This window comes from Bufo gargarizans, chromosome 6 (assembly GCF_014858855.1).
Source record: "Bufo gargarizans isolate SCDJY-AF-19 chromosome 6, ASM1485885v1, whole genome shotgun sequence".
Taxonomy (NCBI): Eukaryota; Metazoa; Chordata; class Amphibia; order Anura; family Bufonidae; genus Bufo; species Bufo gargarizans.
The window spans coordinates 306,989,363-307,015,157 of NC_058085.1; the positions used below are offsets into that span (position 1 = coordinate 306,989,363).

Here is a 25,795-nt window from a genome sequence, read left to right on the forward strand (position 1 = left end):
AGCATATGCCAGAGAGTTTTGTAAGTCTTTAGCTGACACTCTAGGATTCTTCTTCACCTCATTGAGCAGTCTGCGCTGTGCTCTTGCAGTCATCTTTACAGGACGGCCACTCCTAGGGAGAGTATCAGCAGTGCTGAACTTTCTCCATTTATAAAAAAATTTGTCTTACCATGGACTGATGAACAGCAAGGCTTTTGGAGATACTTTTATAACCCTTTCCAGCTTTATGCAAGTCAACAATTCTTTATCGTAGGTCTTCTGAGAGCTCTTTTGTGTGAGGCATCATTCACATCAGGCAATGCTTCTCGTGAAAAGCAAACCCAGAACTGGTGTGTGTTTTTTATAGGGCAGGGCAGCTGTAACCAACACCTCCAATCTCCTCTCATTGATTGGACTCCAGTTGGCTGACACCTCACTCCAATTAGCTCTTGGAGATGTCATAAGTCTAGGGGTTCACATACTTTTTTCCACCTGCACTGTGAATGTTTACATGGTGTATTCTATAAAGCATGGTAACATTTAATTCTTTGTGTGTTATTAGTTTAAGCAGACTGTCATTGTCTATTGTTGTGACTTAGATAAAGATCAGATCACATTTTATGACCAATTTGTGCAGAAATTCATATAATTCCAAAGGGTTCACATACTTTTTCTTGCAACTGTATATATACAATCAACTGTTGAAGGACCACAGTTCCTGTTAAAGGGGTTGCCCAATTATAAGGGACAGAATAAGTTAAAAAATAAAGCTTACCCTCCTCACCAATCCCTACCTAACGTGACCTTGCTCGGTCCAGGAAACACGGTCCATGTGTTGGCCAAAGCTACCTTAACTCGGGCTGACTGGATCATAGTGAATTATGATACAATGAGTTCCTGTCTGATGGAGGGTCTATTGTACTGTGCTCAGTGATGATGGCAGTACAGTACAATAGACCTGGTGGCCAGTTCGGCCCCCTTCCCTCCCTCCCCTGTATTTAAACTCATTGGTGGCCAGTGCGGAACGCCTCTGTGTTAGAATATACTGTCAGATCTGAGTTTTCACAAAGTGAAAACTCAGCTCTGAAAAAGCTTTTATGCAGACGGATCTGCGGATGCGCCTGTGTGAAAGTAGCCTACGGCCACGGATCACGGACGCAGATGTCAATCTTGTGTGCATCCGTGTTTTTTCACGGACCCTTTGACTTGAATGGGTCCGTGAACCGTTGTCCGTCCAAAAAATAGGACAGGTCATATTTTTTTGACTGACAGGAAACACGGATAACGGACGCGGATGAACAACGGTGCATTTTCCGAGTTTTCAACGGACCCATTGAAAGTCAATGGGTCCGCAGAAAATCACGGAAAACGGAACAACGGACACGGATGCACACAACGGTCGTGTGCATGAGGCCTAAAAGGGGTTGTCCACCTTTCTTGTGCTTTTTTTAAGACCCCTTGCTGCTAAACCCCTAGTTCATGTGTTGATCAAACTAAGGGACTTGTTTTCCATATACATGTGTTGCCTTGTATTAGGTTGTTGTCTTTTTAAAGGGTTTTAAGATTTTAAATTGTGTTCAGAGCTGAATGGTGCTCCCTGATGTCCTCTTGATGTTATCACTTGTAGGACTCCATGGATGAGGTGAGCCAGAGTTCCTTCACTACAGCTCTGAAGGCTTAGCTAGCTACAGACTATCTCTGCTTCCCTGTCCAGTGTACCTCAGAGGCACCATTATTTTACCATGCTTCCTATATACTACACGTATAGAAAGTGTGCCCCCAAAGCCGCCCAGATCCTTCTCATCTCCGTTACTTGGTTCTGTAGCGCTGGCGGACATGACTCCGTTTTCACAGAGTCACCAAAATTAGCTTCTTATTTTGGAACTAAGACCAGATATGAAGAAGTCAATCCCTTCCTCCTGTCAAGTCCTCTTTTGGTTACAAGGAAGCATGACCTACTGCCAAATTCTTGCACCCCTCTCCAAATAGTCTCTGTGATCAGGCATGGGACACGATACCCTACCAAAAAGCAAATACAGAAGCTGAAGAAAATGTACAGCCTAATCGAAGAAAGTACAAGCAACTGTGAGCTGGTAAAGGAGCTGAAGAGCTGGAACATGTGGTATGAGGACTGGATGGATGGACAACTGGTGAAGAAAGGAGAGGAGGACATGAAGAACCTGGCTTATAGACTGGCTTCTCTCTTTCCTTCCCTGTTCACGTCGGACAAGTTCCATAAATGTAAAATGTCTTTTACCACCAGCTCTAAGCATCGATGTGTTGACAGCACAAAAGCTTTTATCAGCGGGCTGGCACACACTTACCTCAGACTTCCTCTACCAACTGAAGATACACTGGAAAGTAAGTAAAATCCATGGTCAGAAGGCTGCTCTCACAGCTATATATGACCAAGCCCTTTAAAATGTCAACATGAGTCCTCAAAATCCATACCATTAAAGGGGTTGTCTTATCACAGGCGATGGGGGCATATCGCTAGGATGTGCCCATTGTCTTATAGGTGCGGACCCGCACCTACAGTACAGACCAAAAGTTTGGACACACCTTCTCATTCAAAGAGTTTTCTTTATTTTCATGACTATGAAAATTGTAGATTCACCCTGAAGGCATCAAAACTATGAATTAACACATGTGGAATTTTATACATAATAAAAAAGTGTGAAACAACTGAAAATATGTCATATTCTAGGTTCTTCAAAGTAGCCACCTTTTGCTTTGATTACTGCTTTGCACACTCTTGGCATTCTCTTGATGAGCTTCAAGAGGTAGTCACCTGAAATGGTTTTCACTTCACAGGTGTGCCCTGTCAGGTTTAATAAGTGGGATTTCTTGCCTTATAAATGGGGTTGGGACCATCAGTTGCGTTGTGGAGAAGTCAGGTGGATACACAGCTGATAGTCCTACTGAATAGACTGTTCGAATTTGTATTATGGCAAGAAAAAAGAAGCTAAGTAAAGAAAAACGAGTGGCCATCATTACTTTAAGAAATGAAGGTCAGTCAGTCCGAAAAATTGGGAAAACTTTGAAAGTGTCCCCAAGTGCAGTCACAAAAAGCATCAAGCGCTACAAAGAAACTGTCTCACATGCGGACCGCCCCAGGAAAAGAAGACCAAGAGTCGCTTCTGCTGCGGAGGATAAGTTCATCCGAGTCACAAGACTCAGAAATCGCAGGTTAACAGCAGCTCAGATTAGAGACCAGGTCAATGCCACACAGAGTTCTAGCAGCAGACACATCTCTAGAACAACTGTTAAGAGGAGACTGTGTGAATCAGGCCTTCATGGTAAAATATCTGCTAGGAAACCACTGCTAAGGACAGGCAACAAGCAGAAGAGACTTGTTTGGGCTAAAGAACACAAGGAATGGACATTAGACCAGTGGAAATCTGTGCTTTGGTCTGATGAGTCCAAATTTGAGATCTTTGGTTCCAACCACCGTGTCTTTGTGCGACGCAGAAAAGGTGAACGGATGTACTCTACATGCCTGGTTCCCACCGTGAAGCATGGAGGAGGAGGTGTGATGGTGCTTTGCTGGTGACACTGTTGGGGATTTATTCAAAATTGAAGCCATATTGAACCAGCATGGCTACCACAGCATCTTGCAGCGGCATGCTATTCCATCCGGTTTGTGTTTAGTTGGACCATCATTTATTTTTCAACAGGACAATGACCCCAAACACACCTCCAGGCTGTGTAAGGGCTATTTGACCATGAAGGAGAGTGATGGGGTGCTGCGCCAGATGACCTGGCCTCCACAGTCACCGGACCTGAACCCAATCGAGATGGTTTGGGGTGAGCTGGACCGCAGAGTGAAGGCAAAAGTGCCAACAAGTGCTAAGCATCTCTGGGAACTCCTTAAAGACTGTTGGAAGACCATTTCAGGTGACTACCTCTTGAAGCTCATCAAGAGAATGCCAAGAGTGTGCAAAGCAGTAATCAAAGCAAAAGGTGGCTACTTTGAAGAACCTAGAATATGACATATTTTCAGTTGTTTCACATTTTTTGCTATGTATATAATTCCACATGTGTTAATTCATAGTTTTGATGCCTTCAGGGTGAATCTACAATTTTCATAGTCATGAAAATAAAGAAAACTCTTTGAATGAGAAGGTGTGTCCAAACCTTTGGTCTGCACTGTATATCGAGATCGGAGCTCCTAAAGTGGTGGAGGGCGCACTGTGCATGCCCTCCATTCATTTTCTATAGGGCTGCCGAAAATAGCCAAGCGCTGGCTTAGCTATTTCTGTCGGGCCCATAGAAGTTAATGGGAGCGGTCGCCGGTCATGCTCAATGCTCTCCCATTCACTTCTTTGGGGAGTGCACTTTGTGGTGGCCGGACCGGAGTCCTCCAGCCACCACCTTGCGTAGCTCCGTTCCCGATATAGGTGCGGGTCCCAGAGGTAAGACCCGTATCTATAAGTCTGAAATGAGACAACCCCTTTAAGGGCTCATGCACACGACTGTTGGATACTTTGTGGTCCACAAATTGCGGATCCACACAACACTGATACAGGGTGTGTGCATTCCGCAAAGGAACAGAATGGCCATTAAAGAACTGCCCTATCCTTGTCCGTAATGCGGACATTAATAGGACATGTTCTATATTTTTGCGGAACGGCCATGCGGGCAGACAGACGAGGAGTGCACACTAAGTTATTTCAGTTTTTTTGCGGCCACAATGAAGTAAATGGTTCCGCATCCTGGCCGCAAAAAAACGTAAAGGACACAGGGAAAAAAATAAGTTTGTGTGCATGAGCCCTAATTTTGAGAACTCAGTGTCCTGGCTTTGTGGAGAAGTGAGTAGATTTCAATACATTCATAGCCAGATCTTCATCAGGAAGGGGACAATGCACTGCCTTGGTCTTGGGATCCATGGATCTTTACTGAGCAGATATTTATGGTATTTATAGTGATATATAAGTACCTCCATTGGGAAAAGTCCTTTAAGAAATTGCTGTGCAGGCAGTTCCCAAGTTCACGTCTCCATTTTATTTCTGGGAGCTCAACCTACAGACATCTGGTAGGCCACATGCCTAAAACAGCCTGGAGCTACCACAGTAAGTGGTGAGGAAGGGAGCCAAAGACTCTTTTCTTCCACTGCTTTCAACTGGATCTGCATATTTAGGCCCCATTCACACGACCATATTTTTGGTCCGCATCCTATCCGCATTCCGGTGGAGCCGCTAAAAATGCTGTCCACATCCATATGTCCGTTCCGCAGTCCAGAAAAAAATTATAGAACATGTCCTATTCTTGTCCGTTTTGTGGACGAGAATAGGCATTGTTACAATAGGTCAGCAGAAAAAAAACAGATGGAACATGGACGTCACACAGACGTCATCCGTATTTTTTGCGGACAGCAAAATACATATGGTTGTGTGAATGCACTCTAAAGATGTTGACACAGTTGAAAACACTGTGTGTGCCCAGGGATCTGAGCGGACCTGGGACCTCCTTCTCTGGACCCAGTTGTAGTCGTACCCCCACGATGATGATCGCTATGCTACTGTGCTGTCCCTATCTTTGTTTAAATAATAAAATAAAATAATTTTTTTTTTAAAATCCTGCATTTTTCACTCTGGCCACTCTGTCTACATATAGGTCAAGACTTCCTGTTCTTTGAGAGAGAGTTTCCCAGGCATGCCGTGCGACCTGTGCAGAGGTCAGGAGGGGGCAGATAAGCTGTGATATCACCTAGTTCCCAAACTGCAACCCAAAACCCACTTATTTATTGCAAAGTGCCAACACGGCAATTTACCCTGAATACTACAGTCCAGTATAGTATGTTTTCCATGTACTTTATCATTTAGCTATAATATCCTGCCTACATTCAGTGTGCCCTGCACTGTTCATAGTGCGCCCTGCGCTGATGAATGGCAGGAGAAATCTAAGGTATATTGGTACACCAGAGACTTTTTCCAGGGGGCGGGTGCCCACAGAGAGGCCTCTGAGTGCCACCCGTGCCATAGGTTCACCACCACTGGCCTATTGTGAATGGTTGATCCTGTGTTATCTATACAGAAGTGATATTTGTAATTGTAATTCTGTCTGTGATGATAATGAGATGGCTACTAAAAAGTTACCTATACAGAACAGGAAGTCTCCACATACTATTAGGCCTAGTGGTCTGTGCGAAAAACGGCATGATTTTAATTTTTTTTTTTTTTTTAATATAGATGATGACATGGAAAATGAAAAAAAAACGTCAAAAATTTAAAATAAATAAAACATAAAAGCATGATTTAATCAATAGATCATTTTCTAATGACACATTCCCTTTAAATTACTTATAATGGATGCATGCATGTCTGCCATATGGCAATACTGTGCATTGGAAAATTATTACAGGGGTTGTGTCATCTCAGACAATGGTGGCATATTGCTAGGATATCCCACCAATGTCAGATAGGTGCAGGACTCGCTCTTATCTCCAGAATGGGCATAAGTGAAGGAAAGTACACTGCGCAAGCGTGGCCACCCTCCATCACTATTATGGGAGTCCTAAAAATAACCAAGCGCTGACTGGGCTATTTTCTGAACTTCCTCAGAAGTAAATGGAGAGCACTCCACGCATACGCAGTGCGCTCTCCTTTACTTTGCGCGCCCTCTTCTGGAGATAGGTGGGACCTGCACCTATCCAACGTTGGAGGCATATACTAGTGATATACAACCGATGTCTGAGATGACACAACCCCTTTAAGTCTCTGTCAGTAATTAAAGGGGTTTTCCTATATGTCGTCGCTCTATAATAGGTGGAGAACAAACGCCTGGGGCCCCAAAGATGCTGAAAATGAGATGAGGATGGTTCAGCGCTTCCCTCGGACCAGCTGTGCCCCAGCTACCCACTGTGCAGTTCATGGTGCCAGCTGCAGTTCCATTCACGGCCATGTGGTCAGGAGTGTCGCTGTGCAGGGGAAAGGAATCCAGCACTACATTGCTGTTCGTTTCCTTTCATTCTCAGGATCACTTGGGGCCCCAAAGTTTGGATCATAAAGTGATGGCACATTTATGGTATTCTGTGCAGTGAAATGTCTCTGTGTCTTTGAGCAGGTGCGGCGTGCAGAAACCCTGTGGTCAATGACACTTTAATGCGTTTCTTTGATCACTGTGAGAAGTTTGTGGCCCAAGTAGAAGATAATGACACAGCAATGCATGAAGTGGACAAGTTTAAGAAAGGACCAGAAATGAGGAGAGTTCTGCACAAAATATCTGACCTCCTAAGCGTTCCAGAGCATGAGCTGAATGCAGGTACGGCTGCTCGAACACCATCCTATGTTAGGGGACAATCTGTGGGGTTTAAATCGGGACCTGTCACCTCCCCTGAGTTTGCTGTAGTGACTACTTGCATTCCCCATGTAATAACCATTCTGGAGCATCTATTCTTATGACTGTATGTTGTACCATTGCTCTATTACTCCCGCTAGAAGTTTATGAATGAATTGGCAGCAGTCTGCAGTAAGGGTCCAACAGGGTGTTACCAGTGGTCAGCCGGTGTCCAGTCAGTGCTTACAGTCTCAGACTGTGCAGGGATCAGTGAAAAATTCCAGCAAACCGCCAATGTGTTGCAAAATGTTATTCTTCTTTATTACAATAAAGAAATAAAGAAGAATAACATTTTGCAACACATTGGCGGTTTGCTGGAATTTTTCACTGATCCACGTGGCGCGACGCTCCTTTCCGTTGCAACGCCAGGCAACCCAGCGAGTGCCGTTTGGATTTGAATTTATTTCCGACTGTGCAGGGAGACATCCCAACTGGTAACACCCAGCAGGACCTTCATTGCAAAATACTAGTAATTTGTTCATAACTTCTAGCAGGAATAATAAAGGAATAGTGCAACAAAGAGTCATAAGAAAAGATGCTCCTGAATAGTTATTACATGGGAACTGCAAGTAGGTACTAAAACGGGGGGGGGGGCTTTGCACCTGCTTCTAGAGGCTCCGTTCGCCGACCTCATTTCCACTCCCTTCTGTCTTGATTGACAGGGCCAAGCCAGTGTGGCCCGTCTGCCGTGTAGGCTCATTTGCATATATAAAAAGTTAGAATTACACGAAAACGGGGGCATACTTAAGTAAAAGAAATGCAGAGGTGACATTTTCACATCTATAATGTCAGCCTGTTTAATAGTGAAAATTGGGGTGACAGAAACCCTTTAAGAATACAACCGATTGCTGGCACTAATTAGCTTTTAGTCAAGCTTCTAGCGAAAAACAATTGCCCAAAGTAGGCAGACTTAGTAGACAGAGTATAATGGTCTCAGGGCGGCTTTCTCTCATATAAACTTCCAGTTGGCCCTTACTTTGCTTTTTGCTGAACTTCATCTCTCGCAGTATTAAATCTCTCTCTTACTCCACTGCAGATTTAATACAAGTGGCCTTTTTTACCTGCTCGTTTGAACTGGCCATCAACAATGTTGCCAACTCTCCATGGTGCAGGCTGTTTGATGAAGAAGATGCCAAAGTACGTATTGGGGCAGCTACTATAATCAGATGGTATGGCATTGTATTATATGCATATAATAGTACTGGGCCCCATGGCAGCCATTTATGCATATGTTAAAGGGGTTGTGCAGGGGTTTTATATTGATGGCGTATCCTTAGGATGGGTCATCAATACCTGATCTGCAGGGGTCCGACCCCCAGTGCCCCTGGCGATCAGCTCAATCCTTGGTCCCCACTGTATTCATTTAAGATGGCCGCCCACTTCTCCATCTACCCTATGGACAGTGTGCTGTGTCAGTCTGAGACCCTCCCTCCTGCTGGTGGGTGCTGGTCAACATTGGTCCATCTGACAGCAGGGGGGAGGGTCTCAGGGTAGTCAGAAAAGTGGGCAGCCACTTTGATAAAAGCAGAGGGGACCAGAAATCAGCGGATCCGTGACACTAGGAGGCCACCGGGTACCTTCACTATGCATTTCCTATGTTAAATTTATATGTAAAGCCAGAGGGTTACTTAAAGGCTTAAACTGGTCTGGTTATTAAAGGGATCATCCAATGTATAAAACATGCCCCCCAATGCCCTGGCCCCCATATAGATTATACTTACCCCGCTCCCCGGCACCCACGTCACTCCTGATTCCCACACGGCCGCCGTTGCATCTCCCAGTCGTGCGGATCAAAACATCTGGCGACGGGGGGAGCAGCCAATAGCAGCCTGTGATGGAGATCTATATGAGAGGCCAGGCATTGGGGGGCATTGAATGGTTAAAGAGGTTTTCAATAGGACATGTCCTAGATTACTGATTGATCGGAGTCCTGCCAGTGTGACCTTCGCTGTTCACAACTGTAGAGCGGGTCACTTACCATTGAAATGCGAGGCAGCTTCCTGAATACAGAGTCGGCCCATGTACATTTGACATTGATTTCGAGCTTTGGTTTCTCTCTTCACTACCCTGTAGGTCTTGGAATACCTCAATGACCTGAAACAGTATTGGAAGCGGGGCTATGGATATGATATCAACAGCCGCTCCAGCTGTAGCCTGTTCCGGAATATCTTCCAGCACTTGGACACCGCGGTTTCTGAAAGTAAAAGGTATGTTCATGTTTCCAGCAGCTGAATCTTCTTTTCTTACCGCAGGACTTCACCTCCTTCCTAATCCCGGTCAGATCACCTCCTAATTAGTTTTGACTGTTCCTTTCTTATCTCCTTCATTTACACGTTCTGTTCAGCTTCACACCTTCCGGCCGCTGGTGCCTACTTATATAGTTTATCTTGGCTTTCTTATGTATTTGTGCTGTTTATCCAAATCACCAATTATACCACTACTGGCAGGCACAAGGCGTGGAGTATATGTGTACGTAAAGGCGGCCATTCACATTCAGTAGGTGTCAGCTGAACGACTCCCTCACAGCTCCCTCTTAGGCTACTTTCACACTAGCGTTCGGGCGGATCCGTTCTGAACGGATCCGCTCATAATAATGCAGACGGAGGCTCCGTTCAGAACGGATCCGTCTGCATTATTTTTAGCATAGAACAGCTAAGTGTGAAAATAGCCTAGTACGGATCCGTCCAGACTTTCAATGTAAAGTCAATGGGGGACGGATCCGCTTGAAGATTGAGCCACATTGTGGCATCTTCAAACGGATCCGTCCCCATTGACTTACATCGAAAGTCTGGACGGATCCGCACGCCTCCGCACGGCCAGGCGGACACCCGAACGCTGCAAGCAGCGTTCAGCTGTCCGCCTGTCCGTGCGGAGGCGAGCGGAGCGGAGGCTGAACGCCGCCAGACTGATGCAGTCTGAGCGGATCCGCCTCCATTCAGACTGCATCAGGGCTGGACGGCTGCGTTCGGGTCCGCTCGTGAGCTCCTTCAAACGGAGCTCACGAGCGGAAACCCGAACGCTAGTGTGAAAGTAGCCTTAGGCTACTTTCACACTAGCGTTCGGGCGGATCCGTTCTGAACGGATCCGCTCATAATAATGCAGACGGAGGCTCCGTTCAGAACGGATCCGTCTGCATTAAAATGGCAAAAAAAAAGCTAAGTGTGAAAATAGCCTCGGACGGATCCGTCCAGACTTTCAATGTAAAGTCAATGGGGGACGGATCCGCTTGAAGATTGAGCCACATTGTGGCATCTTCAAACGGATCCGTCCCCATTGACTTACATTGTAAGTCTGGACGGATCCGCACGGATCCGCACGCCTCCGCACGGCCAGGCGGACACCCGAACGCTGCAAGCAGCGTTCAGCTGTCCGCCTGTCCGTGCGGAGGCGAGCGGAGCGGAGGCTGAACGCCGCCAGACTGATGCAGTCTGAGCGGATCCACTCCATTCAGACTGCATCAGGGCTGGACGGCTGCGTTCGGGTCCGCTCGTGAGCCCCTTCAAACGGAGCTCACGAGCGGACCGACGAACGCTAGTGTGAAAGTAGCCTTAGACATATAGGTTCCACTCAGCCGAATGTGTATTCAATGCAGAGAGGGGAGAAAGACGCTCCCAGACACTTCTGGAGGTGCTTACCTCCCTGGAGAACAAAAGGGTCGGGCGAAAATATTAATTTCACCCTCTCCTTCTCTCCCCGACATCATCTGGAGAGCACACCTCGCATCTGTGACCGCCCTCTATTCACTGCTATGGGAGTTCCGACAATAGCTGAGCGCTGGTTCGGCTATTGCCGCCAGTCCCATAGTGGAGAATGGAGAGGTGGCTGTGCATTTGCGGTGTCTTTTCCTTCATTTCTGGGACCCCATTCTGGAGATAGGAGCGAATCCCAGAGTTGGGACCCTCACCTGTCCAGGGGTGTAGCTAGGAAAAGCTGGGCCCAGTAGCAGACTTGTCACTGGACACAGTATCACGGTAGGAAATGTGATAAAATGGAACAACAATCTCCTGTAAAATCCTTTGTCGTTCCAAAGCGGACAAACCGGTGGTCTCTTCCGGCCTTTGAGCCATTCGCACAGTGGCTTGTGCCGGGAGAACTGTACGCCAGCAGCGGCCAGCACTGTGTGTGGACAGACACCGCTGGAAGCCAAGGCAAGTGTCTGCTCTCGGATTGGCTCCCTTTAATGGAGCTAGGCCTCGAGCGGGTCTGCAGCAAGTGAACAACACACAATTGCGATCATACTGTACAGACTTGTACGTTCACTAACCTTCTGTGATCTGGCAGGCAGTCTCTTCACTTGACAGTGACATCTCTGGCCCCAATGTCTGAGATGGACCAACCCTTTTAATGCTCCTCTAGAGCAGTGTTTCTCCATGTTCCCATGGCTGTGCTCTCATGTTTAAAGAGGACCTGTCACCACTCCTGACATGTCTATTTTAATAGCTTCATGCATTCCCCATGTAATAACCATTCTGGAGCATCTATTCTTATGTCTCTATGTTGTGCCATTCCTTTATTATTTGCACTAGAAGTTATGAGTGAATTGCTAGCAGTCTGCAGTAAGGGTACAGAGGGGAGGTAACCAGTTGGGGGGCTAACCAGTGGGGAGGTAACCAGCTGCACAGACTGACTCAATCCAACCAGTGCTGCCATTTTTGCTTTTGGAAAGATAAGCGACATCTGCCAGAGGCCCCCTACACATTAGATGGTCAGCAAGTTCAGGCCAAGATTTATCTAATGTGTATGACCTGCTTAGCAGTTTATTACAATGACCCAATTTACTAATGTATATGTGCCAAAAAATCTGTCTAAGAAGTGGCGCAAAATGGCACAGTTTGACACATCTAGGGCTTCCACGCTTTTTTTTTTATTCTTGTCAAGGGGGTGTAACTTAGTGGAAAATAGGTGGGGCTTCATGGGAAAAGAGATAGGGCCTACGATGCACAATTTTGTGCCACAATTCTGGCGTAAAGTTCTGTCTGAAAGTAAGCTAACCAATAGATGGTACAGAGTCAGAGAGAAGTGTCCATCCCTGCACCGCATTTACCATCCAGCCTGAGCCCCTGTGATAAATCCGGCGCAGGTCTAAGCTTACCCCATCTTCAGGATTGGGAAATCTGGGCCAGCATCTTCACCTCTCACACAGTGCTGCCCCACCATATAATTCACCAAGCAGACTGACCTTTGAAAAATGCACGAAAAATACATGGAAAAAAATTAATATAAATATATAAAAATAAAAAATCCAAAACCTTTAAAAAATACACATCACATTTATAGAATTTTTTTTTTATTTTTTTATTTTTTTTTTAACAAAGGCCAAAAATGAAAAAAAAAAACACACTACATAAAATTATGTATGTTTTTTAATTCCCTGGGTTAGGTTCTAAATAAAATAAACTACTCTGCCAGTAGAATGACCTTTATCCTCAGTGTTTTCTGTTCACCACAGGGTGGCAGCCTGTTCCTTGAGATTTTTTTTTATTATGCAAGTCCTTAACTCTTAGTAAGCGTTTGTAGCAATTCCCTTGAAAATCGTTAAAGTCATCTACATTGATACAGGAAAAAAATCTAATTATAAAAGTAAAAATATTAGATCTATGTACATATCCTATCTAAACATGGCTGCCTGTACAGGTGGACGTTAAATCATTCAGCCCCACAGCTCACTGAGGTTAGTGCAAATATTGAGTCTAGTGTTGAGCAAAGCGATCTTCGGGTGCTTCATCTAAAGTCACTTCGTTCAAAACTTGAAAATAGTACCTCGGAACCGAAGCTGAGTTCGGTTTCAAGTTTTAAAGTGGTTTTCCACTTTAAAAATCAACTACTGAAGTTATTTAACGAAATCATGCGCGACTTCGCGAATAACTGACATCTGAGCCTGTACATTCTAATACTGTAGGGAGACAAATCTCCGTACAGTATTATTCCGAAGTTTTGAATGAAGCGACTTCAGATAAAGCATCGTAAGCGCACTTTGTTCAACACTATTTGAGTTTATTGTGTTCTTTTAACATCTTTTTGCTACATCTCCAGCAAAATGGCCAATCAACATAGAGCCTTAGGCTACTTTCACACTAGCGTTCGGGCGGATCCGTTCTGAACGGATCCGCTCATAATAATGCAGACGGAGGCTCCGTTCAGAACGGATCCGTCTGCATTAAAATGGCAAAAAAAAAGCTAAGTGTGAAAATAGCCTCGGACGGATCCGTCCAGACTTTCAATGTAAAGTCAATGGGGGACGGATCCGCTTGAAGATTGAGCCACATTGTGGCATCTTCAAACGGATCCGTCCCCATTGACTTACATTGTAAGCCTGGACGGATCCGCACGCCTCCGCACGGCCAGGCGGACACCCGAACGCTGCAAGCAGCGTTCAGCTGTCCGCCTGTCCGTGCGGAGGCGAGCGGAGCGGAGGCTGAACGCCGCCAGACTGATGCAGTCTGAGCGGATCCGCTCCATTCAGACTGCATCAGGGCTGGACGGCTGCGTTCGGGTCCGCTCGTGAGCTCCTTCAAACGGAGCTCACGAGCGGACCAGCGAACGCTAGTGTGAAAGCAGCCTTATTGGGATCCACTAGACTACTTTTTCCCTTGAAACACAGTGAGAAAGGTTTATGTATCTCTTATATACGGTAGTATGTTACCAGATTGTGTGTTATAATGTTCTTTTATTGTTGGACTGATATACTAACTACTGGTCACAGTTGATCTATAATCACCATTGCTATCGTTAACAGAATAATGCAAAATACAGATAAGCAGAAACCACACAGGAAAGTTGTGACACTATCAGATACTGACAGGATATGGGTCTTCTTGAAGGAGCAAAAAATCTGAAGTCCACACCAAATTTATTGTATGCACTTATATATCGCTACTATATTCCGCTGCACAATATAGACATTAGCATCGCACTGTCCATAATTGGGCTTACCATCTAAGTTCCCTATCAGTATGTCTTGCATACATGAGAGCCTTCCCCTAGTCCATTTATTAGTACTGACTTAGGTGCCGACATAAGTAGAGCGAAGTTTGTGTGTGTGTCAGGTTTCTATGGCTCATGTGCGGTAGGCACGTTATAGGGAATTAAGTGTAGGTACTGTGGGGATTCGCTCTGGTAGTTGGGATAAGCAGGTGCAGTACAGAGGCAAAGTACAAGTTCGTAATTCAAATGTCCGTGTTTATTCACACATAAGGTCAAACAGAAACACTCTTTGCAAGATTGGTGTTTGTTCACATCGAGTAGAAAGTTTGTGCATAAAAAAAAAGTCACATTGTCGGCGGTTTTGCCTCCACCAGTCCAAATGCAAGCTATAGGTGGCCTGCCCTCCCAACACACAGGTCTCAGCTTTCCAGCCCAGCACAGACCTCAGTTCCCACACTAGCGATTGCCAGAGCTCCTCTGTCAGAGAGAGGTAATCTGTCACAACCAGACAGCTGAGAAGCTCTGACAGAGGCCTTTCAGAACCTCCTCCTTGAGTTCTCTTTGTTGTGGTATTCAGTTCCTCATCTCGTTAGCCTCTCTCAGCTGTCATGTAGTTGGACTAATTGCATCCCTTTAAATTCCGCCCCATAATGCATTACTGGGCGGCTTATACTTCTTCCTGGAGTGTGTGTGCATGCTCATCCTGTTTTCCTGCATGCTACTAAGATAAGTGCTGTACATTTATCTGTTATTTTCTGTTTGCTGGATCCCAGGTGACCCTGACTCCCTCCGTGTCTAGTGTAGGGAGCCGGTGGTCGTTTCCCCTCACTATTGTAGGGTGTTCAGGGGTTATATAGTCGAGGTACGTGGCTATGCAACCATCCACCTCTGGGATCTTTGCATAGGCTGAGCAGCCAGGGAAAGTGCTAGGTCTTGTGCAGGGGTCTCCCCTTGGTTCCTTAGCTTTGGATCCAGTGAGTAATATATGCATGTTGCTTTGTCTTGTTTCCTGTACACCGTCCGTGACATTATAAGCCGCCAAAACCGTCTCAAGCATGGATGCGGTTTCACTTTTGGCTGAACGCCTTCAGGGTCTTTCATTGGAGGTAGCTGATCTTCGCAGGACTTTTTCTCAGCTTCAAGTGACCGGTTCAGCTGGCGTTCATGGAGTTTGTTCTGAGCCTAAGATCTCGCTCCCGGATACGTTTTCCGGGGGTAGTGAGAATTTTGTGCGTTTTAGAGAGGCTTGCAAACTCCATTTTCGCCTTCTTCCCCATTCCTCTGGTGATGAGGAACGGAGGGTGGGGATCATTATATCGCTGCTCAGGGGTAACGCTCAGTCCTGGGCCTTTTCGCTGCCGGAGGGGGCACGGCCCCTCCGTTAAGTGGATGAATTCTTTTTAGCCCTGGGTCAGATATATGATGATCCGGATCGTATTGCTCTGGCTGAGTCTAGACTACGTCTATTATGCCAGGGTAAACAATCCGCAGAAATATACTGCTCAGAATTTCGGAGATGGGCAGCTGATACTGGTTGGAATGATGCTGCACTCCGAAGTCAATTTTGCCATGGTCTTTCAGAGGGATTGAAAGATGCATTTGCCTTTCATGAAAGGCCTATTTCCTTGGACTGTGCTATGTCTCAGGCCGTTCGTATTGACAGGCGTCTTAGAGAGAGAGGAGAGATCTCTCCTTCCTGTCATACTCAGTCCCAGGACAGTGCAGCGGTCCCATTCTGTGCGCAGGGGTCTCAGTCGCTGTCAGCCCCTTCTGAGCAGGAGCCCATGCAGCTGGAGTTGATTGCTTCTGACAATAGAAGATTCAGCTCGCATGGGAGGGTTTGTTTTTGTTGTGGAGGTATAAATCATTTGGCAAATATTTGTCCCTCTAGGAGATTCGGGCAGTTCTCTGGGAGTAATAAAGAAACCAACAGGAAAAAATCTTTTAAAAATGTTCCGTCTGTTACTTTTGGCAGGGTTGAGGCGGAAATTGAAGGTTTTCCGTTTGCTTGTAGTTCCCGTTTTGTCCTGCCTGCTAGGGTGGCGCTAGAGAGCAAGAGCATTTTTTGTGAGATTTTTGTGGATAGTGGAGCAGCTGTCAATCTCATTGATAATCAATTTGCGATAACTCATGGTTTCCAGGTGCGCACTTTGGGAAAGGATATTCCTGTTTTTGCTATTGATTCCGCTCCACTTTCTCAGAAATCATTAAAGGGCATAGTTCACAATATCCGTTTAATTGTGAGTGATGCTCATGTTGAGGATGTGTCATGTTTCGTCCTTAGCGGTTTGCCTACTCCTCTAGTATTGGGGCTACCCTGGCTCACTAAACATAACCCCACCATTGATTGGCAAGCGAGGCAAATAAATGGTTGGAGTGACTTTTGCAGAGAGAATTGCCTCACGACATCTGTTTCAGAGGTTGCTACTAAGACTGTACCATCTTTTCTCTCTGAATTTTCGGATGTCTTCTCTGAGAGTGGAGTTCAGGATTTGCCCCCGCACAGGGAGTACGATTGCCCTATTAATCTCATCCCAGGCGCCAAGCTGCCTAAATCTCGTTTATACAATCTTTCCCAACCTGAAAGGATCGCTATGCGTGCTTATATCTCTGAGAGTCTGAGAAAAGGACACATACGACCCTCGAAGTCACCTGTTGCCGCTGGTTTTTTCTTTGTTAAGAAAAAAGATGGTTCTTTAAGACCTTGTCTGGATTTCAGGGAGCTGAACAGTATCACTAATCGTGACCCTTATCCGCTTCCTCTGATCCCGGACCTGTTTAACCAGGTTGTTGGGGCTAAAGTCTTTTCCAAATTAGATCTAAGAGGGGCATACAACCTGGTCAGGGTCAGAGAAGGAGACGAATGGAAGACGGCCTTCAATACCCCTGAGGGCCATTTTGAAAATTTGGTTATACCTTTTGGTTTGATGAATGCCCCAGCCATTTTTCAGCATTTCGTGAACAGCATTTTTTATCATTTGACATTTAGATTTTGTCTCCTGATTTCAAAACTCATAAGGAACATTTACGTCAGGTCTTGCTCATCCTGCGGGAGAATAAATTATATGCGAAACTGGAAAAATGTGTCTTTGCGGTTCCAGAAATTCAATTTCTGGGGTTTCTTCTCTCCGCTTCTGGTTTTCGCATGGACCCCGAGAAGGTCCGCGCTGTGCTTGAGTGGGAGCTTCCTGAGAATCAGAAGGCGCTGATGCGTTTTTTGGGCTTTGCCAATTATTACAGGAAGTTTATTTTGAATTATTCCTCTATTGTTAAACCACTCACTGATATGACCAGAAAGGGGGTAGATTTTTCTTCTTGGTCGGTAGAGGCGCGTAAGGCTTTTTCTAATATCAAGGAGAGTTTTGCTTCCGCTCCCATCTTGGTGCAACCTGATATTTCTTTACCCTTCATAGTTGAGGTTGATGCTTCTGAGGTGGGTGTGGGTGCGGTCTTGTCTCAGGGTTCCTCTCCTGCCAAATGGCGACCGAGTGCCTTTTTCTCGAAAAAACTCTCCTCCGCAGAGAGAAATTACGATGTGGGAGATAGGGAATTGTTGGCCATCAAGTTGGCCTTTGAGGAATGGTGCCATTGGCTAGAGGGAGCCAGACACCCTATTACCGTGTTTACTGACCATAAAAATCTGGCCTACTTGGAGTCAGCCAAGCGTCTGAACCCGAGACAGGCCAGATGGTCTTTATTCTTTTCAAGATTTAATTTTGTTGTCACGTTCCGCCCTGGGGTTAAGAATGTGAAGGCAGATGCCCTGTCACGTTGTTTTCCGGGAGGCGGGAATTTTGAAGACCCGGGTCCCATTTTGGCCGAAGGGGTGGTGGTCTCTGCTCTTTTTTCTGAATTGGAGGCAGAGGTGCAGGCAGCCCAGTCAGAGGCTCCTGATCTTTGTCCTCCTGGGAGGTTGTTTGTGCCTCTCGCTTTAAGAGACAAGATTTTTAAGGAACACCACGATACGGTCCTTGCTGGGCACCCGGGGGCAAGAGCCACACTGGATCTCATTGCTCGGAGATTCTGGTGGCCTGCGCTTCGTAAGTCGGTTGAGGGTTTTGTGGCAGCCTGCGAGACTTGCGCTCGTGCCAAAGTCCCTCATTCACGGCCATCAGGTCCTCTCCTTCCCTTACCCATTCCTTCCCGTCCTTGGACACATCTGTCCATGGACTTCATAACGGACCTGCCTCGTTCCTCGGGGAAGACTGTGATTCTGGTGGTGGTGGACCGTTTTAGCAAAATGGTGCATTTCATCCCTTTTCCTGGTTTGCCCAATGCTAAGACGCTGGCGCAGGCATTTATTGATCACATTGTCAAATTGCACGGTATTCCTTCAGACATAGTCTCTGATAGGGGCACGCAGTTTGTTTCCAGATTCTGGAAGGCTTTCTGTTCTCGCTTGGGGGTTCGGTTGTCATTCTCTTCTGCTTTCCACCCGCAGTCGAATGGCCAGACAGAGCGCGTCAATCAGAATCTGGAGACATATCTGCGCTGTTTTGTGGCGGAGAATCAAGAGGATTGGTGTTCTTTTTTGTCCCTTGCTGAGTTTGCTTTAAATAACCGTCGTCAGGAGTCTTCTGATAAGTCACCATTTTTTGGTGCATATGGGTTTCATCCGCAGTTTGGGACTTTCTCGGGAGAGGGGTCTTCTGGTTTACCTGATGAGGACAGATTCTCCTCGTCTTTGTCATCTATTTGGCAAAAGATTCAGGATAATCTAAAGAGCATGAGTGAGAGATATAAGCGTGTGGCAGATAAGAGACGTGTGCTTGGTCCGGACCTGAATGTTGGTGATCTGGTGTGGTTGTCTACCAAGACTATCAAATTGAAGGTTCCCTCCTGGAAGTTGGGTCCTAGGTTTATTGGGCCTTACAAAATCCTGTCTGTCATCAATCCTGTTGCCTACCGTCTTGATCTTCCTCAGACTTGGAAGATCCATAATTGTTTTCATAAGTCCTTATTGAAACCTTATGTTCAACCCATTGTACCCTCGCCTTTGCCTCCTCCTCCGATTATGGTTGATGGGAATCTTGAATTTCAGGTCTCTAGGATTGTGGATTCTCGTCTTGTCCGCGGTTCTCTCCAGTACCTTGTTCATTGGGAGGGTTATGGTCCTGAGGAGAGGATGTGGGTCCCAGTGACGGACATTAAGGCCTCTCGTCTCATCAGGGCTTTCCATAGGTCCCATCCTGAGAAGGTGGGCTCTGAGTGTCCGGAGTCCACTCGTAGAGGGAGGGGTACTGTCACAACCAGACAGCTGAGAAGCTCTGACAGAAGCCTTTCAGAACCTCCTCCTTGAGTTCTCTTTGTTGTGGTATTCAGTTCCTCATCTCGTTAGCCTCTCTCAGCTGTCATGTAGTTGGACTAATTGCATCCCTTTAAATTCCGCCCCATAATGCATTACTGGGCGGCTTATACTTCTTCCTGGAGTGTGTGTGCATGCTCATCCTGTTTTCCTGCCTGCTACTAAGTTAAGTGCTGTACATTTATCTGTTATTTTCTGTTTGCTGGATCCCAGGTGACCCTGACTCCCTCCGTGTCTGGTGTAGGGAGCCGGTGGTCGTGTCCCCTCACTATTGTAGGGTGTTCAGGAGTTATATAGTCGAGGTACGTGGCTATGCAACCATCCACCTCTGGGATCTTTGCATAGGCTGAGCAGCCAGGGAAAGTGCTAGGTCTTGTGCAGGGGTCTCCCCTTGGTTCCTTAGCTTTGGATCCAGTGAGTCATATATGCATGTTGCTTTGTCTTGTTTCCTGTACACCGTCCCTGACATAATCACTTCCAGCTGACACTGCTGGCTGTTTTTTTTTATAGGCCAGTCAAGACCCGGCCTAGAAAAACGTGGGGAGTAGTCACCCACCCAGCAAGAGCCCTCCCGGATCAGCTATTCAGCCATACTAAAATAGTAACGTTTCAACCAGCATTAGCTGCTGCTGATACCTGAAAATACCGGCTCTTACTTCACCGAGGCCAGGCACCTCGGTGACACATACCTTCTGTCAACGACGGACCCTTGTGCCTTCTTACAGTACTTATGGTCCATTTATTGTAAACTATATTGGCACAGTTGTCATTCAAAGGGAACCTGTCACCTCCTAAATGCATGTAAACCCGCCAGCAGTACCTCAGGGTAGCCCGCAGTGTGATACTAATCATACTTTTCATCCTGCAGTCCGATGCTGCATAAGGTCAGAAAACGATCTTTTATCCTCCGTCCACGCTAATTTGCATGTCAGCTTGAAGTCCAGGGGGCAGCAGCCTCTTTGCTTTAAGTCAAGGTAACCACGCCACCTCTTGCTTTTGAGTGACCGCTCGCAATTCGGCTTCGCTTTCCGAAGTCTCGCGCATGCGCGGTGCCCTCTATTTTACTGCGCGATTCCATGCCCTGACATTGGATCGCGCAGATATATACAACACCTCTGCTTTTACAGTTAAATAATCCTCTAATTGAAAAAGTCTGTTTAGTGACAGAGCACATGAAAGTTTTCAATGTAGACATAAAGTCACAAGCTTTACACGCTCCACAACGAAACATGCTTATTGGTCTCCGATCCAACCATGTGCCTTTCCCTACAGGAGCAGTATAATAACTGTGTACCAAGCGATCTCGTAAGCTTCTCCCCTTGCGGTAAGTAATACTTGGGTGGGTGGTAACCACATTTGAGAAATCAGGATCTATTAACAAAATCGGACAATATTTGTTAAGAACTGTCCTGATCTCTACATTGGCCCTATTGTATGTTAAAATCAGTCGAATGGGAGCTTGTTCACCATCCGATGACAATTTTGGGGTGAGAAGATCTGTTCTCTCCTGTATACGTACCTCTTTAAAAGCATTCTTTAAGATTGCTTGTGGGTACCCCCGCTTCCTGGGCTGGTGGGAAGACAACATCGTGTTTCCAGACCACCATGCATGGTGGAATGATAAAATCTTATTCTGGACACGCTACATCGACAATGTTTTTTTGTGTTATGTAATGGAAGCAGGGATGAATTTGGCAAATTTGTCGATACTCTTAATGTAAATGAGATTGGTCTGAAGTTTACCTATGAGATTCAGGAGGAGTGTATCACTTTCCTTGATGTGAAAGTATGTAAACAGGAAGAAAGACTTGTAATCACAATTTTTAGGAAACCAACAGCCACTAATACCATTCTAAATTGAGATAGTTATCACCCCCAGGCCCTGAAAAGGGGCAGTCCAGGGGGTCCATACTTACGAGTTCGAAGAAATTGTTCCAAATCCGAGGATTTCCATGTAGAGGCCCAAAAAAAATACAAGAATACAAGAGGTTTGTGGATAGGGGTACCCCAAGCAATCTTAAAGAATGGTTTTAAAGAGGTACGTATACAGGAGAGAACAGATCTTCTCACCCCAAAATTGTCATCGGATGGTGAACAAGCTCCCATTCGACTGATTTTAACATACAATAGGGCCAATGTAGAGATCAGGACAGTTCTTAACAAATATTGTCCGATTTTGTTAATAGATCCTGATTTCTCAAATGTGGTTACCACCCACCCAAGTATTACTTACCGCAAGGGGAGAAGCTTACGAGATCGCTTGGTACACAGTTATTATACTGCTCCTGTAGGGAAAGGCACATGGTTGGATCGGAGACCAATAAGCATGTTTCGTTGTGGAGCGTGTAAAGCTTGTGACTTTATGTCTACATTGAAAACTATCATGTGCTTTGTCACTAAACAGACTTCTTCAATTGGAGAATTTTTTTACTTTAAAAGCAGAGGTGTTGTATATATCTGTCAATGCCCATGCCCAAGAGATTATATTGGTAAGACCATCAGAACTCAGAAGGCTGGTATGTGAACACGTCAAAGATGTTAATAAAAAGAATGTTACACCTGTGTCAAGTAATGTGACTGAGTGCCTTTCGGGTGACCCTCGAGTGTTGCGATTCTCGGATCTATATGGATCTATAGGTTCTAGTCCCAATCTCCGAGTGGCCTTAATGAGAGACTAACTTTCAGCAGTTTTATCTGACTTAATTATCAGACTAAGGCTCTTTTTCTTTTTTCTTTTTCCTTTTTCAGTTTAGCTTTTGTCTCTGTGAATTGCCCAGTGGTGTGGTGTGAGAAGCATCCAAAATCAATATGGTGATGTTTATTACACCACCTTATACAATTTTTACTTGAATCTACAGGTATCCAATCCAATAATAAATAATATATTTTTTTGGGGGGTCAGCTATACGTTAAAAAATGGTGCTAGATGGGTATTGGGGGATCCCGTTTGGGGCATAGTATGAATATTTGGCATGAAAAAACATTGTGGGTGTATATATCATGAATTAGATAAATAGTTTGTACAGATTATCAACTACTGATATATATCTTCCCCCAAAAAATCATTGTATCATGGAGAATCATGCAATACCCTCACAAGAGGTCCGGTTCCAATATGTAGTCTAGTGCTGTATTTATTAGTAGATTTTATTTATAATTCTCCACTGCGTGATCGACTGTTTAGTAGCCGGACCGCAAGTGGTTTTTGCCCATCATCTGATGCGCACCACCGGAAGTGGTGAAGGGTGCCTCTACCACCCCGGAAGTACTGATGCGTTCCACATTATTGCGCGTGGCACACACCCTTCTGCCATGCGTCTCACTCGCCGGAAGTGTACTTTCCGGCAGGAGGAAGTCCCATGGCGTTTTGCTATTTAAACCTGGGACTTACCCGCAGCATATGTCCGCACCATCCGGCACCTGAAGTGAGGCTGGCCACACGTTTGTGGACCGTTTTATGTGAGTAATTGCTCTCAGCATTATGATTTTATGCTAGTACACGTATATATATTTTTGCTTTACCGAGATCTAATTCCATTACAGAAGGGACTTGGTTATCCATATTCACTGGATCCTCGTGTGATGTATCCTTATCATGTGCCTCATTATACATCAGTGTAGCCAGCTTCCTTCATCATAGTTGCTTTTTTGTTATCTGTTACCCTATATTTAGCTTTATTTGGTTTAGCCGATCTAGGCTTCTTTTTTCCACACGACCTCCTGAAGAACCCTGTTTTGGGGGAAAACGCGTTGGAATATAAGGGAAATGTTTATTTACTAGTTAGGGTGTATCAGTGTATTGTAGGGTAGGAATGAGGATGGAGGGTCTGCACCATCAGGGGATACCTCTGGGCTTAGAGGCAAGTAGGGTTACACTAGGGAAAGATATCCCCGTATTGCCCACCTTATTATTCCTAAGTGTTTGCTTATTTCATATTATTATCAAAGTAAAACGGGAATTCATATAGCTGATTAGGGTTAATATATGTATACATCTGGACCTATGTTTTTAGGTCTTTTAAGTGACTTTAATAAAGATTGAGGTTTTAAGAGTCCGTTTTGATTGAGTTTTCTTTTTGAGTATTTTGGAACTTAAGTTGAATAGAGATTATATAACTTAGTATATTAGATCACAACCAATTGAAACAAAAGACACACATGTACAATTATAACACAAATATTTTATTAAATAATAAATATAACAGACCATAGACAATGATAAAATGAGTAGCAGCAGTGCAGACAAGCGCTGCGATAAGCAGCCCAGCCGCCTGACTCTAGGTCAGTGGTTCTCAACCTTTCTAAAGCCGTGACCCCTTAATACAGTTCCTCATGTTGTGGTGACCCCCAATCATTACATTTTTTTCCTTGCTACGTCATAACTAATTTTGCTACTGTTATGAATTGTAATGTAAATATCTGATATGCAGGATGTATGCCAGGTCTATTACAAGGTGTTAGGTAGTTCTGTAATTGGCGCTCTGTTGTGGGGGATCTGTGGATGGCGCTGTGTTGTGGGGGATCTGTGAAGGGCGCTCTGTTGTGGGGGATCTGTGGATGGCGCTGTGTTGTGGGGGATCTGTGAAGGGCGCTGTGTTGTGGGGGATCTGTGGAGGGCGCTGTGTTGTGGGGGATCTGTGGAGGGCGCTGTGTTGTGGGGGATCTGTGGAGGGCGCTGTGTTGTGGGGGATCTGTGGAGGACGCTGTTATATGGGGGATCTGTGGAGGACGCTGTTATATGGGGGATCTGTGGAGGACGCTGTTATATTGGGGATCTGTGGAGGACGCTGTTATATTGGGGATCTGTGGAGGACGCTGTTATATTGGGGATCTGTGGAGGACGCTGTTATGGGGGATCTGTGGAGGACGCTGTTATGGGGGATCTGTGGAGGACGCTGTTATGGGGGATCTGTGGAGGACGCTGTTATGGGGTGGATCTGTGGAGTACGCTGTTATGGGGTGGATCTGTGGAGTACGCTGTTATAGGGGATGTGTGCTATGACACATAGGGCCATGAGGGGGGCCAGCATAAGACATATAGCATCTTATGCTGGTCCCCCTCATGGCCCTATGTGTCCCCTCATGTGTCCTAAACTGCGCACATAACTGTCTTTGCGTGTAAAGTATGTTACTCCTGTGTGAAACAATCTCTCGATTTTCCTGCCTCCTGACTTCCTGTCGCACTGCTATTGACGTGAGGAGGCGTTCCTGAGTTTTGACGATCTGCGCATGCGCAAACCGACAGTTTATGGAAAATCTCAGCGGAGTTCAGCTTTACACCGGGACACTGCGCATGCGCAGGAGAGCCTTAGTAGGGAAATATTACGGTCCAGTGCGCAAGCGCGGCTAACTCCGGCCGACGCATGTGCAGTGTCCCGGTGTGAAGCTGAACTCCGCTGAGATTTTCCATAAACTGTCGGTTTGCGCATGCGCAGATTGTCAAAACTCAGGAACGCCTCCTCACGTCAATAGCAGTGCGACAGGAAGTCAGGAGTTAGGGAAATCGAGAGATTGTTTCACACAGGAGTAGGGAAATCTCACGAAGTAGGGTAATGTAACGCTACAATCGTGCAGCCCTAATAGGAAGCCTCAGGCGACCCCCCGGAAAGGGCCGATTGACCCTCAAAGGGGTCGCGACCCCTAGGTTGAGAACCGCTATTCTAGGTAAATGAATCCAAAAATCCAAAAGAGTAATAGGGAAACAGTGTATGCTGCACTGAGCAGGCAATATAAACCCTACCCCCAATACACGTACAAGCCTCCAACCCCCACAGATAAACATACAACAACTGCAAAAATAGGAGCCAGAAAAAAGGGTGAAATAACAGCACCTATAGCTAGCCCATAAGCAGTATGGAGGGACAACAATAGTAGTAATAAACATTGAATAAGAAAAAAATATACTATAACATATTACCTAGAGTTGATAGGAGGCATAGATGGAACAAACCCAGGTCGGGCAGAGAGCGCACCCCGACACACGTTTCGCTCCTCCGCTTTCTAAGGGGGTGTATATAATATTAGTATATTAGATGTCTAATTGAGTTTGTCAGCAGTCCTGACCATACTAAACCGCTGCCAGTAGTAGATAGCGGCTGCAGAGACAATACAAAAATACTTTTTCTGGAGCTTTTATTATGAGGAGTAGTGAGAATATGAAGTTTTGTTCTCCAGCAAGTGCCCAGGTTGGGAACTCACGGTAAAGTGCTCTCTGTATTGAGTTTCTTCACAGTCCCTCCCCCGCTGTTC

General features: G+C 45.7%; 1 protein-coding gene across 1 annotated transcript in view; it reads left to right on the plus strand.

Moving 5' to 3' along the window:
• Positions 1-1,611: 1,611 nt before the first annotated feature.
• The window catches only part of LOC122941566 (multiple inositol polyphosphate phosphatase 1-like), a 50,508-nt gene continuing 26,324 nt past the window's right edge, over positions 1,612-25,795 (plus strand). Inside the window, exons 1-4 of the mRNA XM_044298897.1 lie at positions 1,612-2,340; positions 7,045-7,242; positions 8,354-8,454; positions 9,391-9,524. Of these exons, the coding sequence (XP_044154832.1) occupies positions 1,722-2,340; positions 7,045-7,242; positions 8,354-8,454; positions 9,391-9,524 (1,052 nt within the window). The 5' untranslated portion in view covers positions 1,612-1,721. The remainder of the gene's footprint in view (positions 2,341-7,044; positions 7,243-8,353; positions 8,455-9,390; positions 9,525-25,795) is intronic.